Genomic DNA, 16,327 nt, shown 5'->3' on the forward strand with positions numbered 1-16,327 from the left:
TGAATAAATATAACACTTCAATTAATATTGCATTCTTACAAAATATTCTTTCAATTTAAAAATATTCTCAAAATTCACTCTCAATTTTTTTTATTTTTTTTTAACAAAACGTAAAAACACACATATAATAAAAATATTACAATATTAATCTGAACATAATAAGCTACAAACCTGGTACGCAGCCGATGAGAAAATCATATAAACTGACCCAAAAATAAAAAATATTTGAAACTAAAAGGATGAATAATGTGTCCATCTTCTATAATAATGTTTCCTTTTGCTTTAGTGCTTATATTCATTACAAAATGCAACTTTGATTCGCTGCAGTGTTCCAAACAAAATCACTCAATCTTTGTTGAGGTTCCTCTGGGGACTTACAACAAACCACTTGAGAAATGATTTGAAGAGACGAGCCTTCATTACGAGATATATCCGATCCACTTGTGCTGCTGCTGGCTGTGTTGACAGCTGAATCTTGTGGCCTTATTCTAAATGCAGAAGGAAGAAGTGTTGTTGAAGAAGGATATTCTCCCATCATTGCATGGATAACTGCTTCAACATCCAAGGATGAATATACTATTAGAGACATCGATGTGCATCTGTTCGACTCTGCTGCAGTATGAAGGCCTCCATATTGGATGCCTGCAAATTATAATTGAAATCATATGAATTAGTGAAGGGAAAATTTAAACAACAGACCCTAAGTTCTATTTGTTTATGTAGTTCATTTGAAACCATAATAGCTTTTAAATATGATCCAGCTACTAGTGTAATTTAAAATAAATCATCCAAATTAATCAAATCAAAATTCTATCATCTATTAATATAATTTCAAATAAATGTTTAATTTCAAATAAATCTTCATTTAAACAAATCAAAACTTAAATTATAGTATTTGAATCAAATGAACAGATTCAGATACTTGCCATCAACAGTGAAATATCATTCCCAGATTGTGGACCAGTTGCAATGTGTTTCATTTCTTGTATTGACTTTCCTTCCAATGACAATTCCCACTTCACCAGACAATTAATACTCAATTAAATTATGTGAATAAGAAGAGTCAACTAGAATAACAAGAAATATATAAATGACAAGGAAAAGTGTGTGCACAAAGTAGACATATAACCTTAGATCTCATTCGTTCATCTCTAAGAAAACCAAATAATCTTTGTCGAGAGACAGGAAGCCACAGTGAAGTTCCAGCAAATATTACTAACCTGTTATGTTCTTTGCTAAATCTCCTGATCATTCTAACACGACAATCGTATTGTATCAGAGTTGAATGGAACTCTGATGCTTTTATGTCTTGACAAAGGCAAGTATTCATTCTTGTAGCCAATCTTACTATGGCTCTCCCTTGATCTGCACAAGGCTATTCATTAATTTTCTTTACCATTGAAGAAAAATAAATAACTCGAAAAGTTGGGAGGTTGCTTTTGCTCTTTTATAATGGACATTCACCCCAAGTTCAGTAGAATCGAGAGTCGCCAATTGCTGACATTTTCCGTAAAGTAGAGCCACCCATCGCTGTGCGTCCAAGACCTTATGAAGGGGCTCACTGTTATCCACCCATGTTGCCTATAACCACACAAGAGTACAAGCAGATTGCCTTTGTAGTTAAATATATCTAAATAAAGGTTAAAAAAATTTAAGGTTGGCAAAAATGTAGCCACCAATATAGAAATTTCGTACTCCTGTACTTTTATCTGAAGATAGATAGTAAACTTTTTAACAATCTTCTGCACCCACAAGTACCCTAAAGTATGGAAAGGAGGGATATATGAAGGAAAATAAAGAAAGAAGGTAGCATAGCCATGTTAGATTCACTGTGCAAACCTTGGACTGTCCGTTTGGAAGTTGTTGAATAATACGACCTGATATACATGTGGAAAGGCTGGTGGATTTATGGTGCGAGAAATCTACAACAGACCATTCTATCTCACTTAGCTGATGGCAATAGCGAAAGAAACCAATCTCTCGGACACAACCCAACGGTGAAGGAACTTGTAGCTTTGCATGCATCTGCTAATTAAACCAAAACCAAAAAAAAAATTAAAAAAACCATCTTCTGACATCTCTTGCTTTTAATAAGCTCATCAAACCCAATTCTACATAGCCCCAAATACATACCAGCTGAGGTAATCCGTTTTTGTCAGGTGGTGAAAGCCCTGGCGATAAGATATGGAGGGTCTTGGCTGTTGTTACGATACAGGGAAACATCTCCATCCATTTGTTCTGCTCAGACAGTAGAAACTTTTATAATTATTATTATTTTAATGAAATAGGGTTTCACATATCATAGTCACATAAGTTTGATAACTAGTTTAAAACGAAACCACCATCGTAAAATGACAATGATATTTTATAAAAAATTCAATAAAACCCAACCGCTTCATTTGCCCTAACCTTTTCAGCCAATTTTCCCTTTTATCCGTTGGTTTCCAATGAATCAAAATTTAAACAGTATACGAAATCATTCTAATAGATCGATCTTACATAAAAAAAAAACAGTAGTTTAAATGAATCACATAAACAACTTTAAAAACTAGTATGCTCCCTGATTTAAGCTTTTCCTCTAATCAGACTTCCACCAGAAATCGTTTTTTTCCGAATCAGGCGTCCTAATGCATTGTGCATACCACGTCCATGAAGGTTTCGACCAGTGTGATTCCGGCCATCAGAACAACAGAAGTGGCTTTTGTGTTAAGCTTCTCCTTGAGTGCCATTTGAATGACCTCTTTCACGACATTCATGGCGGCTTTTAATGCCCAGGTTTTGACTGAATCACAGAGGATGCCTATGCTGTGACTATTCTGCATAAACAATGAATCTCTATTAAGGTTTAGAATACCTAACAAAAAAAATTAGCAACTTCCATAATGAAATCCCTAATTACAATCTCACCTCCTTCTTCAACCTATTAGGGTTTAGAATATATTAAAACAAAAAAAAAAAAAAATCATAATAAAATAGGAAATTACAATCCTACCTCCTCCTTCAACTTGGAATTCTCCAAAGTAAGACGCTGCACATATTCGTTAAAGGGAACTTCTCCGGACAAAACATCGCGTGTTTGACAATTAGCCTGAATTTTCTCAATCGCATCTTTGAGCCTTCGGTTTTCCCTTCTCAGAATTCCGTTCTCTGCATGAAGGTTGGTCACATGTGCAGCCTGCGACACAACAGAAATAAAGAGGCTTAACCCGTAACCATAATGTGTTGGAGTTAATCACCAACTACCAAAACTAATGCTGCCGTATTTCCTTTCTTCCTCTCGTGGTATTCTGTCTTGTCATCTGCAATCTTCTGATCAAACAAAGGACAAATGCCAACTTGTTTTTGATGGCAAAATCTTCCTCTCGGTGATCTAGAAACTTCAATTTTAATATGGTTTTTTTGTTTATTGTGTGACATATGATTAGAAAGACAATATATGTAGTTTTGAAATATATATGTAAAAAGTGTGTGCCCAAAAAAAGAGCTGCAGAATCAGTCAATGAAAGAGAAGAACAGGGGTTTTGTATAGCAGCAAAAGATCAATTTTGTATCGCAGCAGAAGAACAAGGGAGTCATGATATTTAAATTTTTCTGAGTCTAGAAAATGAGCAGACCTCAATAATATGAGGCATTTTGTAATCAGTTCTATGATAGAATGAAAAGAATGGATTGTTGATTTAAAATCTGTTTTCTTTTATCTGCCCTGTTTTTTTTTTGGTTCTATTTTTTGTTCCCCTGTTTCTTTCCAGTAGTGGTATCAGAGCTGAAGGTTAAAAGTTATTAGGTGAAGTGACTGAGAAAGTTTTTCAAAGAGATAGAAAGGTTTTTTCACAGTCTATAATGGCAGCTCCAAGCACAAGTTTGACAAATCCACAGATCCCACAGTTTAATGGGAAAAATTATGATTACTGCGCAATCACAATGAAGGCATTATTTTGTGCACAAGATTTATGGGAGTTCATTGAAAATGGCTACCAAGAACCAGTAGATGCAACAACATATAATGCATTAACTCAAGTAGAGAAAGACTTATTGAAGGAAAATAAAAAGAAAGACTCAAAAGCCCTCTTCCTCATCTTTCATGGAGTGAATGAAAGCATTTTTCCAAGGATTCAACCAGCAACAAAGTCCAAGCAAGCATGGGACATTCTTCAAACAGCCTATCAAGGAATGGAAAAGGTAAAAATAGCTAAGTTGCAAATGTTAAGAAGGGATTTTGAGACCATCTACATGAAAGAATCAGATACAATAGAATCATTTTTCACTCAAATCATTGGATTGGTAAACCAAATCAAAACTCATGGTGAAAACCTTGAAGAAAGAAGAGTGGTTGAAAAGATTTTGAGAAGTTTGCCTACAAGATTTGAATCTATTGTGGTGGCCATAGAAGAGACAAATAATCTCTCACAATTTTCAGTGGATGAGCTTCATGCTTCACTCATTTCTCATGAGCATAGACTAAGCAGGTCAACAAATTCAAATTTGGAGCATGCATTCAAGACACAAGTTTCAATCAGCCATGGTAGAGGTAGGGGAAGAACAAATTTCAAAGGTAGAGGAAGAAATTCATATAGAGGTGGAAGAGGTATCCCATCAAACTCAAGTGGAAGAGGCAACTATCAAACATCAACTCAAAATCAACCCCAAAGCCAAAGGTATGACAAATCCTCAGTCCAATGTCATTATTGCAAGAAATTTGGGCATTACATAAATGAATGTAGAAAGAAGCAATATGATTCTAAACAACAAAGTGCAAATTTTACCAAGGAAAATTAAACTCAGGACAGCATGTTCATAGCTTGTAATGTTGCACAAGAAAGTGAGAAAGATATATGGTTTTTAGACTCGGGTTGTAGCAATCATATGACTGGAAATTTGGAAATGTTTTCTAGTTTGGATGAGAGTGTAAAATCAGATGTAACATTGGGGAATGACAACAAAGTTTCAGTTATGGGTAAAGGTAGTGTCAACATTCTAACCAAAATGGGGGAGAAAAAGTATATATCAGATGTCTATTTTGTTCCTGGACTGAAACATAACTTAATGAGTATAAGGTAGCTCATTCAAAAAGGGTATAGAGTATATTTCAAGAACAAAGAATGCACAATTTTAGACAAAATTCCAAGCAATCAGCTCATAGCAAAAGTCCAAATGACAAGCAATAGAATGTTTCCCCTAAGGATAAAACCAGATTTGAAAGTAGAGTTTTCTCAAGAACATAACACAATGAATCCACGAGTGCATGAAAGAAAAGTTGCAGCAGTCTCCCAAGTAGTTTATCAAGCTGAAATTAAAGATGAAAATTGGTTATGGCACCTAAGATTTGGGCATCTAAACTTGGGAAACTTAAACTTATTACATAAGAAGAAAATGGTGATGGGGTTGCAACTAATAGAAAAACCGGATAGAATATGTGAAGGATGTATTTTGAGTAAACAACATAGAGAATCATTTCTAGCTAGAAAGTCAATTCATGCAAACAAACCATTAGAGATTATTCATTCAGATTTGTGTGGACCAATGCAAACACCTTCCATTGGTCGGAGCTACTACTTCTTGACATTCATTGATGACTTCACAAGAAAAATTTGGGTCTACTTTCTAAAACATAAGCATGAGGTGTTTCATTATTTCTATCAATTCAAGGTTCTTGTTGAGAAACAAAGTGGGCACTACATCAAAGCATTGAGAACAGATAGAGGAGGTGAATATATCTCAAATGACTTCATAAGATTTTGCAAAGACCATGGAATCCACAAACAATTTACTACAAGGTATACCCCACAACAAAATGGTGTCGCTGAAAGAAAAAATAGAACAATAATGGAAATGGCAAGAAGCATGTTGAAGGCAAAGCATTTGTCAAATGAGTATTGGGCTGAAGCAATAGCATGTGCAGCATATATAATTAATAGATCTCCTACTAAAAGTGTTATCAATATGATTCCGGAAGAAGCATGGAGTGGAAGAAAACATAATGTTTCTCATATGAGAGTATTTGGATGTGTGGCATACGCACATGTGCCAGATGAGTTGAGAAGAAAGTTGGACAACAAAGGAGAAAAATGTATATTTGTGGGATATAGTGATGAGTCAAAGGCATACAAGTTATGCAATCCAATCAGCAAAAAGGTTATAATTAGCAGAGATGTGCAGTTCATAGAAGATGAAGCATGGGATGGAACTTTAGACAAAACAATCAATATTGCAGCCAACATACCACAAGAAGAAAATCAAGATTTTATATCAGCAAGTACTCCTTCAAATGCGACTCCTCCTATAGTTGTTCAAGGTCAACAAAGTGGACAACAAATGACATCATCAAGTGTAAGGACAGCTCCACACACTCAAGCAAATACTCCATCAAATGTGCAAGTAACACCATCTTCAATTGGCAGTCTTCGTGCTAGACCATCAAGCCCACATTCAACAAATGCAAGTGACATGTCCAATCCTACATTAGCAAGCTTGAGGAGACCAAAAATCAGAAGTTTAAGGGAGATTTATGAACAAAATGAAGGTGAAAATAATGCAGGTCAAACTTCTCTTTTTGCTTTATACTGGCATGTAGATGATCCAATTCATTTTGAAGAAGCTATTAAGGAAGAAAAATGGGTGCAAGCAATGGATGAAGAAATTGATGCAATTGAAAAGAATGAAACATGGGAGTTAGTTAGTCTTCCACAAGGAAAAGAGGTGACAGGAGTGAAGTGGGTTTACAAAACAAAATTGAATACAAATGGAGATGTGCAAAAACACAAGGCAAGGTTGGTGGCAAAAGGTTATTCACAACAACCTGGGGTAGACTACAATGAGACATTTGCATCGGTTGCTCGCTTAGACACTGTGAGAACAATACTAGCCATAGCAACTCAGAACAAGTGGGCAATATATCAAATGGATGTGAAATCAGCTTTCTTAAATGGTATTTTAGAGGAAGAAGTCTATGTGGAGCAGCCACCCGGATATGAGATTTTGGGTCATGAAAACAAGGTTTACAAGCTCAAGAAGGCACTTTATGGACTCAAATAAGCTCCAAGAGCATGGTATAGCAGAATTGATAGTTATCTTTTACAAAATGGATTCAATAGGTGCAGCAGTGAGCCTACATTGTATACCAAGATGAATAAGCAAGGTGAGATCATAATTGTTTGTTTATATGTTGATGACTTGATATTCACTGGTGATCTTTCAATTGACATGTTCAAATCAACTATGAAGAAAGAATTTGAGATGACTGATTTGGGTTTAATGAGATATTTTCATGGCATTGAAGTAAGTCAAAATGATAAAGGTATTTTCATTTCACAATCTAATTATGCAAATGATATTTTGAAGAGGTTTAATATGATGAATTGCAAATCAGCACCAACACCAATAGTGACAGGTTTAAAGTTGAGTAAAGATGATAAAGGAGCTAATGTAAATCCAACTTTGTATAAAAAAACTTGTTGGTAGTCTCATGTATCTAACAACCACAAGGCCAGATATAATGTTTGGAGTTAGTCTCATTTCAAGGTTCATGGAGTCTCCAAAAGTTACACATTGGAATGCTAGAAAAAGAATTTTGAAATATGTTAGTAGAACAAATAATTATGGAATATTTTACTCAAGGTCAAATGATTTCAAGCTGATAGGATACACAGATAGTGATTGTGCTGGTAGCATAGATGATAGGAAGAGCACTTCTGGTTATGCTTTTCATTTTGGATCAGGCGTAGTATCATGGGCTTCAAAGAAACAACCAATTGTAACTCTTTCATCAGCTGAAGCAGAGTATGTAGCAGCTACAGGGGCAGCGTGTCAAGCCGTTTGAATAAGAAGAATGTTGAAAGAATTGAGGTATGAACAAGAAAGTGCAACAAAATATATTGTGACAACAACTCAGCTATAGCATTGTCAAAAAATCCAATATTTCACAAAAGGAGCAAGCATATAGACACAAGGTATCACTTCATCACGGAGCTGATCAACAATGGAGAAATAATTCTGGAACATTGTAAGTCAGAAGACCAACTTGTTGATATCTTCACCAAATCATTGGGAAAAGAAAGTTTTGTGCATCAATGAAACAACTTGGGTATTGTAGATGGCAGTTGTGATTAAGGAGGAGTGTTGGAGTTAATCACCAACTACCAAAACTAATGCTGTCGTATTTCCTTTCTTCCTCTCGTGGTATTCTGTCTTGTCATCTATAGTCTTCTGATCAAACAAAGGACAAATGCCAACTTGTTTTTGATGGCAAAATCTTCCTCTTAGATCTTTCCACGGTGATCTAGAAACTTCAATTTTAATGTGTTTTTTTTGTTTATTGTGTGACATATGATTAGAAAGACAATATATGTAGTTTTGAAATATATATGTAAAAAGTGTGTGCCCAGAAAAAGAGCTGCAGAACCAGTCAATGAAAGAGAAGAACAGGGGTTTTGTATAGCAGCAAAAGAACATTTTGTATAGCAGCAGAAGAATAGGGGAGTCATGATATTTGAATTTTTCTGAGTCTACAAAATGAGCAGACCTCAATAATATGAGGCATTTTGTAATCAGTTCTGTGATAGAATGAAAAGAATGGATTGTTGATTTAAAATCTGTTTTCTTTTATCTGCCCTGTTTTTTTTTTTTTGTTTTGTTTTTTGCTCCCCTATTTCTTTCCAGCATAATGGACATTTACAGTCAACCATTGGAAACAAACTGAAATACATTTCATTCGGGCAAGCCTATTTTGGAACCAATATTGTACCCTATGAGGCGAAGACAAAATTTTGCGATTAGATCCTGCTTCTGCCTTTTTTTCGGGTGCGGGCACACCTTGAATAACCCAAAAAAACCAACATTAGTAGCCAAGCCAGCATGGATATTATTACATATAAAGAATTGCAGGAAAAGAGTTAATAAGGCTTACTCCTCCATTTCTTGAATTTGTGCATCAGTAAGGCGCGTCGGCTGTCTTGACCTCATGGGTCTCTACTGGTTGTTGTGCTTGGCCATGAAAGTCGATATTTTCTTCTCATGATTGGATTAGAGGAAAATATTCTCAAGTTCCTTCACTTATACCTGTTCCCACAATTCCTTTTTAAGCCTTGAACATAATATTGAACATAATATCTTATGAGAGATTTTGGGTGCTATCGATATACATCATCTCACTTGTATTATTTCAGTTGCAATTAATTAATTATTGAAAGCATCCCATTAAATATTAAAAAATATGTCCATTTCTTCTCCATAGCTATGGTGTTGGGACTAGTAATCACATGTTGCGATGCAAAAAGTTTGTGAGTTGGTTGGAAGCATGTAGATTGTAAGATGGATTCTATGATTTTAGTTTGTAAGATTGTAAGAAGCAATAAAAATTTTGTCAGTCCTCCTTTTACTGCCCATTCTTGACTTATTTCAATACTTTAAATTAGGTTGGAAGCATGTTTCTAGTCTTTCATCTTTTACTCTCCTTTCTTTTGTTCAGAAAAAATTTAAAATAACATAGATTAAATTGATATTAGAAATTAATGCTATTATAATTATAATTCCCCAAAACAGTAGATTCAATGTCCCCTCATCCAACTATTCCTAGATTTCCTACTTAGATTGTTGATCGCCTTTGTGAGGCAGGAACCCTGGGGTGGGTTTTAGCGTATAACACCTATATGCTATCCCAACCTCTCAATCAGTCAGTCCCATCTCCTTATTCCCACTCACCCTGTAGAAAATGCTATATATCTATAATGTAAACAAGGGATGATAAATATAAGCCTATAGGTGATCACTATGATTTTATTTGTGAGGGTTTCTTTTCATGGCACAGGGGTTGTGAATCCTTTATACGCCATGATAAGTATGAGGCAAGGCAATAGTTGCAGGATATGAACAAAATGGGATTGTCGAAACTTTCAAGAAAATGCAATCAAACCAATCTGTATTTCATGATTGTGATAGAATAAAAACGTGGCTTTCAAAAGATCTAGAGCTTAGACTGAAAAATAGGTGCTAACGCGTAGCACTTTGACAAATATCCACATGCTTCACAGATTCTGAGACAGTTGGAATTGCTTAAGAGCCCCTGTTTTTCCACAAGAAAAATCCAAAACCATTGCAGCAGACTAAACCGCTTCGCAAATCTAGATGTATAAAATTGGAAGCTACTACTGCGGGTGTAGACAGGATGAAGAGTTGAGGTCTGCAAATAGCCACTGTGGACTGCGAATAAAAAACGGTAACTGCGGACTGTGAATAACAAACGACAACTACGGACTACGAACTGCTGCTGCGGGTTGTGGACTGCGAACGGGGAAGACTATCACACAAGGCTCTGCGAATTTTTGGTGCTTTCGTCTGCACCTTGAAGTTGGAAGCTGGATCGAGGCACGCTCGCGGGAGTACTCTTGCATCTACATGGAGGGGTTTATCTCCTCCACCTAGTTTGCACCTCCTAACTCGCCCATCTACTTGCTCTTTATCTTTTTGTTTTTCTTTCTCTTCTCTGCATTTATTACAAATTACTCCACCCCATCTACCCCACCGAGCGCGCCTTAACCCTGGTTTTCTATGGAACCGGAGTCAGATGGTGTTAATACTTCTAACCCTAAACCCTACCCGCATACCACTCCAGCCCTAAAAAAATCCTTCACCGAGACCGTCACTCTGCCTACAGATGGAGTCCGCTCGTCGATGCACTTCATTAAGGCTCCTGCAGACGAAGGATTTAGTAAGGCAGGTATGTCCCCTTGCAATACCTCTGACCCCTTCATTGTTTCGCCAAATTTTGAAATGATAAGTGAGATTGCTTTGGAAAAATGAAGACTATGTGACACTGCTATCTTCTTCGCTTGTGTGGATGCTCAAAAATGCCCACCTAGGAAATTTGTAGATGACTGGTTTCACAATCTATGGAATCTCAAATTAGGGCTTAAAATTATATTTTGTAGACAAATACAGAGAGGTCTTTTTCTCATTGTTTTCAACTCGCATGAAGCCCAAATGGTAGCACTTAATCGCCAGTACTGGATGGTAGGGAATACCTTTTTTCGAGCCCTCACCTGGTCTCCAGAGGTGGTTAATGAGGAAGTCCTCGCATTGTCCTCTCCCAGATGGGTTATCCTCAAGGATGTCCCCCCTTTTTTGTGGTGTTTCCTTCCCCAACTAATGGCACCATTTGGTAAAATCATTCGGGTTGATGAAACTACTAGGTTGGTGCCCAACCTAGACATAAGAATGCCTGTCTCAATCAAGCCTAGAATTGACATTCCACCTTCTTTAAACCTAGATATTAATGGAGACACATTCGTCTGTCTAATTGAAATGCTTGGAGGATTGAATTCTTGTTTTCTCTACAAAAAGGAAGGGCATATTCGCAAAAATTGCCCAATTATCAGTCGTAGGAAGCAAAAGCATAAATCTGATGAAGTGGCTGTAAACCCTAAAAAAGTTAACGATACACATCCTCCCCCTCCTGTTATTGTTAAACCTAAAGACGTGGTGTCCGCAGATCCTGCTCTCGCTCCTAATGAGGCTAACCCTCTCATCCTCGATCTCGCACCCTTGGCCTCCGAGCCCCTCATCCTTGTACTCGACCCCTCTCAAAATCTTGTAGAATCGCCCACTGATTGCTTTCAAATTGTTACCTCAAGAAAGTGGAGACGTAAAATCACCCCCCTTAAAGCCCTAAATCTTAGCCGCTCCTCCTCCTCCAGCCAAATGGCCTCTTCTCCTAAGCCCCAGGTTCCTAACCAATCCCCTGTCAAATCTGTGGTTAGAAATATGGTTAATAAATTGGAAAACCTCAGTCTTGGTGTCGATGGTGCTAGCATTAGCAATAACCTTGCAATGATCCTCAGATCCAGAACCCCCATCCAATCAATCTCCTCTTCATTTGCAAGACTTATCTCTGATACTAACACCATCGATCCCTTGACTCCATCTTCTCTCAAAGAACTATAGGACGGTCATATCATAGAAGTTATATATGCCAATAAGGGTCTAGATGAAATTAGGCCTAGCACTATGCTCTCAGACTTTCCAGGCTCCTAGTTGTCTGGGTCCGACACAGGAGGAAATGCAATTACTAGAGCTGAACCTCCCGAACCCAGTGAAGATGATGAGGATTCTATGAAAGGGCACTCCCTTAATAAAAAAAAGGGTAGGCCTGTGGGCTCCAAAAACAAGAAGAAGTATGGCGATCAACAACGATCTCCCAACCAGCACCCCATAAACCCTCTGATGCAGAGGAAACAAAGTCTTCTTCCCTATCTGCATATTCAAATATCAATATCCATTTAAACTCATTATTTAGAGGCAAAATAACAACTTCTTTCAATCATCTCTTCATTAATATCAACTTAATGCAATAACCCATATTCATGGTTCACACTTCAATCTTTAAAGTTCCTAGTCATAGACCTGTATTCTGTCATTCATAACTTTTGACCCAGATATTATTTCAAAGATCCCTTTGGTGAAAATGTATATAACTATTCTTCTTAAAACATATCAAAAACTTAGGAGAATCCAATGGTTAGATTAAAAGTTATGGCTTCTGTACCGAGACCCAATACTGCTGTTCCCAAACAAAGCATGTGCATGCCCAGTCCGCCTAGGGCATCAAATATCTTTCACAAAAAATAACAAAATGACACCAAACCAATTTCATATGAAATATTTATGAATATAGATTCAGAATATGTAATCCATTAAATTTTTTAATTCTTAAATCATGAGATAATGTCAAACCATTGCCTGCAACTCCATTGAAGATAGTTTAAAACCAGTTTTCACCACAATCTTCATAACTTCCATAAATATAAATAAAAATGACTCAAAACAAATGGAAATGAAAGATAATTCACATATCTATCCAATGAATCTATTTAGAGGTCATAATAATTCCATATGAATCCGTACCATATGTTGCAACATGACTGTTCTCAGAAAACCTCAAATCTGCAATCAACAACTTTCACCAAAAATTTCATAACTTCTTCATTTCTAAACATAATCACTTAAAATAAAAAGGAAAAGAAAGTTACTTCACATATCTAACCATCCATTATACATTTTACAAAGGTTCCCAGGCCATACATGGTCGTACAAGGCCTGGAACCAACATAAAAACTGGAAAGCCAATCAAAATAACAATAGTAGAATGCACCAAAATGTATCAAAATGTTCTCCTTTCTTTCCTTTCTTTTCTTTATGATTTGGAACGACCATAAAATTAATTTTTATAGACTCTTGGTCAGTTTTGACCTTACAACTACCTCTCATAACCAACTTTAACCCCTTTTCAACTTTTGTTGCATTTTTGCAACTTTGCTTGACAACATTTTATTGTCAAGTTGACAACTTTTACACTTTTGAATAAATGACTTCATGGCTTTACAAAACACATCACATGACTCTTAAAATGACAACTAAATGACAACTTTACAATTTTGTTTGCCCTTAGGCATTACATTTTATTTTATTACATTGAATATCATATCCAAACATATGGATTAAAATATCTCTCAGGATCTCCTCCAATGTCTTGATGTCTAGGTGCTTCTGCACCACCCTCCTCTTTGATGAAATACATATCCTGGAACATTCGAGGCCTTGAGTCGCCCGATAGAAAATTTGTTATTAAAAGGTTTCTGGACTTGCATAAAAACTTAGATTTTCTAATGTTACAAGAGCTTAAGTCTATTGGGTTCTCCCTCAACACAATGCTTGACTTCATTTGGCAAGATGCTATCAAAATCTATACCAGCCACCTGAGAGGTAAAGGAGGAGTTGGGCTCCTTCTTGCCCCTAAATGGGCAATGTACCTCAAGGATAAAGGGACTTCTCCCTATAATAGAATAGCTTGGGCTACCTTTGAGGTTAAGGGTTCTTGCTTCAGCATATGCTCCATTTATGCATCTAACAATTATAAGAAAAGAATATCCCTCTGGAATTGGCTAACTTCCCTCCCAAATATTCCCTGGGTCATGGCCGGGGATTTTAATATGACTGAATCCCAAAATGACAAGGCTGGGGGACTTCCATTTGAATGGAAAAACATAGAAAAACCTCATTGGGATAGATTCAAACAACATCTACAACTATTTGACCCCTTGGAAGGCTCCAAACCTGATACCCCCAACCTATGGCACACCTATAATAGGATCTACTCTAGGTTAGATAGGTTCTATGCTAATAAAGACTTCTTCTCCTTTTCCCCCAACCAGCTTGGGAATGTGGTTGCAGTCTTACCAACTACCCTGTCTGACCACTTCCCCATTCTAGCCATTATCAACATCAAGAACTTCATCACCCCTAGCCACCCTCGCAATAAGAAATTCTTGCTCAATACCTCCTTGCTGCAAGATGAGGATGTTCCGCATGCCATCAAATTAATTAGACTCTTCAATCTACAACCGCATCTCCCCCAATCCCCCATGAATAGATGGTAGAGGAACATTTCCTCCCAGTAGAATCTTCTCCAGACCATTGGCCAGAAGAAAGCCAAGGACTTCAAACTCATAGAAAAAACTCTTACTCTTTGACTCCACTCCCTAGAGCATGATATTCAACTTCAACCTTCCTCCCCTACCTTGGCAAAGCAAGTCGCCCAGGCTAGAGATATCCTCAGAAAGCACCAACAAGTTAAAATCAGAGGTTCCTTCATTAGATCCTGCAACCACTGGCTTTAAATTGGTGATAAGGGCTCTAAAATATTTTTTAAACTACTCAAACAAAAATAGATCAGAGAAAGAATTGATAGAATAACTATAGACGATAAGGAACTCCTAGGTATCAATGACATCAAAGAAGCCTTTGAAGTTTTTTACAAGACTCTGTTTACCTCTGAGGATAATGAGGTCGTGGCAGATGCCCGTACCAAGTGTAGGACCATTATTTCTAATAGAATCTCTGAGGATGAATCCACCCTCCTCAAAGCTAAGCTAACCGTGCAAGAAATCAAGGATGCCATTAAAACTCTTAAGGATAACAAGGCCCTAGGCCCTGATGGGCTTCCTGTTGAATTCTACAAAGCTAACATTGATTGGATCTCCGTCGACCACTGGCACCCTAGGGGAATCCATAAATAGGGGTATTATTAAACTTATCCCTAAAGAAGGGGACAAAGCCCTGATTAAAAACTGGAGGCCAATTACCCTCCTTAATGTCTCCTACAAGATCATGGCCAAAGCCTTAGCCTCCCACCTTGAGAAGATCCTCCCCAAATTCATCTGCTCCACCCAAACAGACTTCATTAAAGGCAGATACATCTTGGAGAATCTTGTAATGAGTTGGGAATCCATGGAATGGGCCAGAACCTCAGACCAAGATGTCGCCATGTTCCTTGTCGATTTTGAGAAAGCATATGACAGGGTAGAATGGAACTTCATCCTCATGATTCTCTCAGTCTTTGGCTTTCCTAGCGAGTTTTGTGACTATATTCGAATCCTCCTCAAGGATGCATCCGCCCTGGTTCAAGTCAATAGAACCCTCTCCCAGCCTATTCCCCTATCTAGATCAATAAGGCAGGGCTGCCCCCTTGCCTCTGCTCTGTTTGTCATTGCTTCTAACGTCCTGTATTATCTCCTTAGAGATGACACTCTCTCCCCCCATGTCCAAGGCATTACCTTACCAGATGACTCTGAACTGATTAACATCCAGTTTGCTGATGATACCTCATTCTTCTTGAAGCTCTCAAGACATAATATTGACTCCCTCAATCAAAAACTTGACATTTTTCATAGAGCATCAAGAGCCCGGATATCCAAGACAAAATCCATCCTACTTGGATGGAAAGATAATCCCCCAGACTGGCTTCACTAGTTTGGCTATGCGTGGGGAGGACCTACTAAACTAGTCTGTTATCTTGGCATCCCCTTCTTGATATCTCCCTCTCTTAAGGAGATGTGGGGCTGGGTTAGGGAAAAAATAGATAGTAAACTCAACAAGTGGGACAATAGGGTCCTATCCCTTGCTAGCAGGATTCAAGTCTGGCAAAAAATCCTATCTTCATACAATATCTATTACTCCTCGGTATGGATGTTTAGAAACTACCAAATCTTTGAAATCCAAAGAGCTATCAAATGGTTCCTTTGGTTAGATGGGAAGGGTAAAAGGAAAGCCCACGCGGTCAAATGGACCTGGTGCCACTTGGATAAAAAACTTGGTGGGCTGGGCCTTAAGGATCTTAGGCTGCAAGGCATCTCCCTTGCTGCCAAATGGATATTTCACTCACTAGAAGGACAAGAACCCTGGAAAATCCTCATCAAAAACAACATTCAAAATGGTGTTCCTAAAAATGCCAAAATGTGGAAAGCTCTCCCACTTAGCGACCTAATAGCTGGCAGTTTTC

General features: G+C 37.4%; 2 protein-coding genes across 2 annotated transcripts; one reads left to right on the top strand and one right to left on the bottom strand.

The window, feature by feature from the left end:
• Positions 1–298: 298 nt before the first annotated feature.
• On the bottom strand, positions 299–3,632 carry LOC131868545 (homeobox-leucine zipper protein HDG7-like). Its single transcript, XM_059215652.1, has 10 exons — positions 3,615–3,632; positions 3,244–3,309; positions 2,993–3,175; positions 2,643–2,816; positions 2,134–2,238; positions 1,840–2,025; positions 1,397–1,581; positions 1,130–1,244; positions 923–1,016; positions 299–642 (listed from the first exon to the last, which is right to left on the bottom strand). Exons 1-10 carry the CDS (start codon positions 3,630–3,632, stop codon positions 299–301), a joined length of 1,470 nt encoding a protein of 489 aa, XP_059071635.1.
• A 208-nt stretch (positions 3,633–3,840) lies between these two features.
• Positions 3,841–5,058, top strand: LOC131868561 (uncharacterized). Its single transcript, XM_059215653.1, has 2 exons — positions 3,841–4,528; positions 4,799–5,058. The coding sequence occupies exons 1-2, from the start codon at positions 3,841–3,843 to the stop codon at positions 5,056–5,058; spliced, it is 948 nt and encodes a 315-aa protein (XP_059071636.1).
• The last annotated feature ends 11,269 nt before the right edge of the window (positions 5,059–16,327 follow it).

This window comes from Cryptomeria japonica, chromosome 2 (genome assembly GCF_030272615.1).
Source record: "Cryptomeria japonica chromosome 2, Sugi_1.0, whole genome shotgun sequence".
NCBI lineage: Eukaryota > Viridiplantae > Streptophyta > Pinopsida > Cupressales > Cupressaceae > Cryptomeria > Cryptomeria japonica.

What these genes read in the sequence shown, in the direction of transcription:
- LOC131868561 (XM_059215653.1), top strand. Translation starts at nt 3,841, where the DNA reads ATGGCAGCTCCAAGCACAAGTTTGACAAATCCACAGATCCCACAGTTT. An exon ending in TTCAATCAGCCATGGTAGAG is followed by an intron (nt 4,529 to 4,798) that starts GTAGGGGAAGAA and finishes GCATGTTCATAG; the next exon opens with CTTGTAATGTTGCACAAGAA.
- LOC131868545 (XM_059215652.1), bottom strand. An exon ending in TTATTTATTTTTCTTCAATG is followed by an intron (nt 1,245 to 1,396) that starts GTAAAGAAAATT and finishes TAGAATGATCAG; the next exon opens with GAGATTTAGCAAAGAACATA. An exon ending in TATTTCACTGTTGATGGCAA is followed by an intron (nt 643 to 922) that starts GTATCTGAATCT and finishes TATAATTTGCAG; the next exon opens with GCATCCAATATGGAGGCCTT.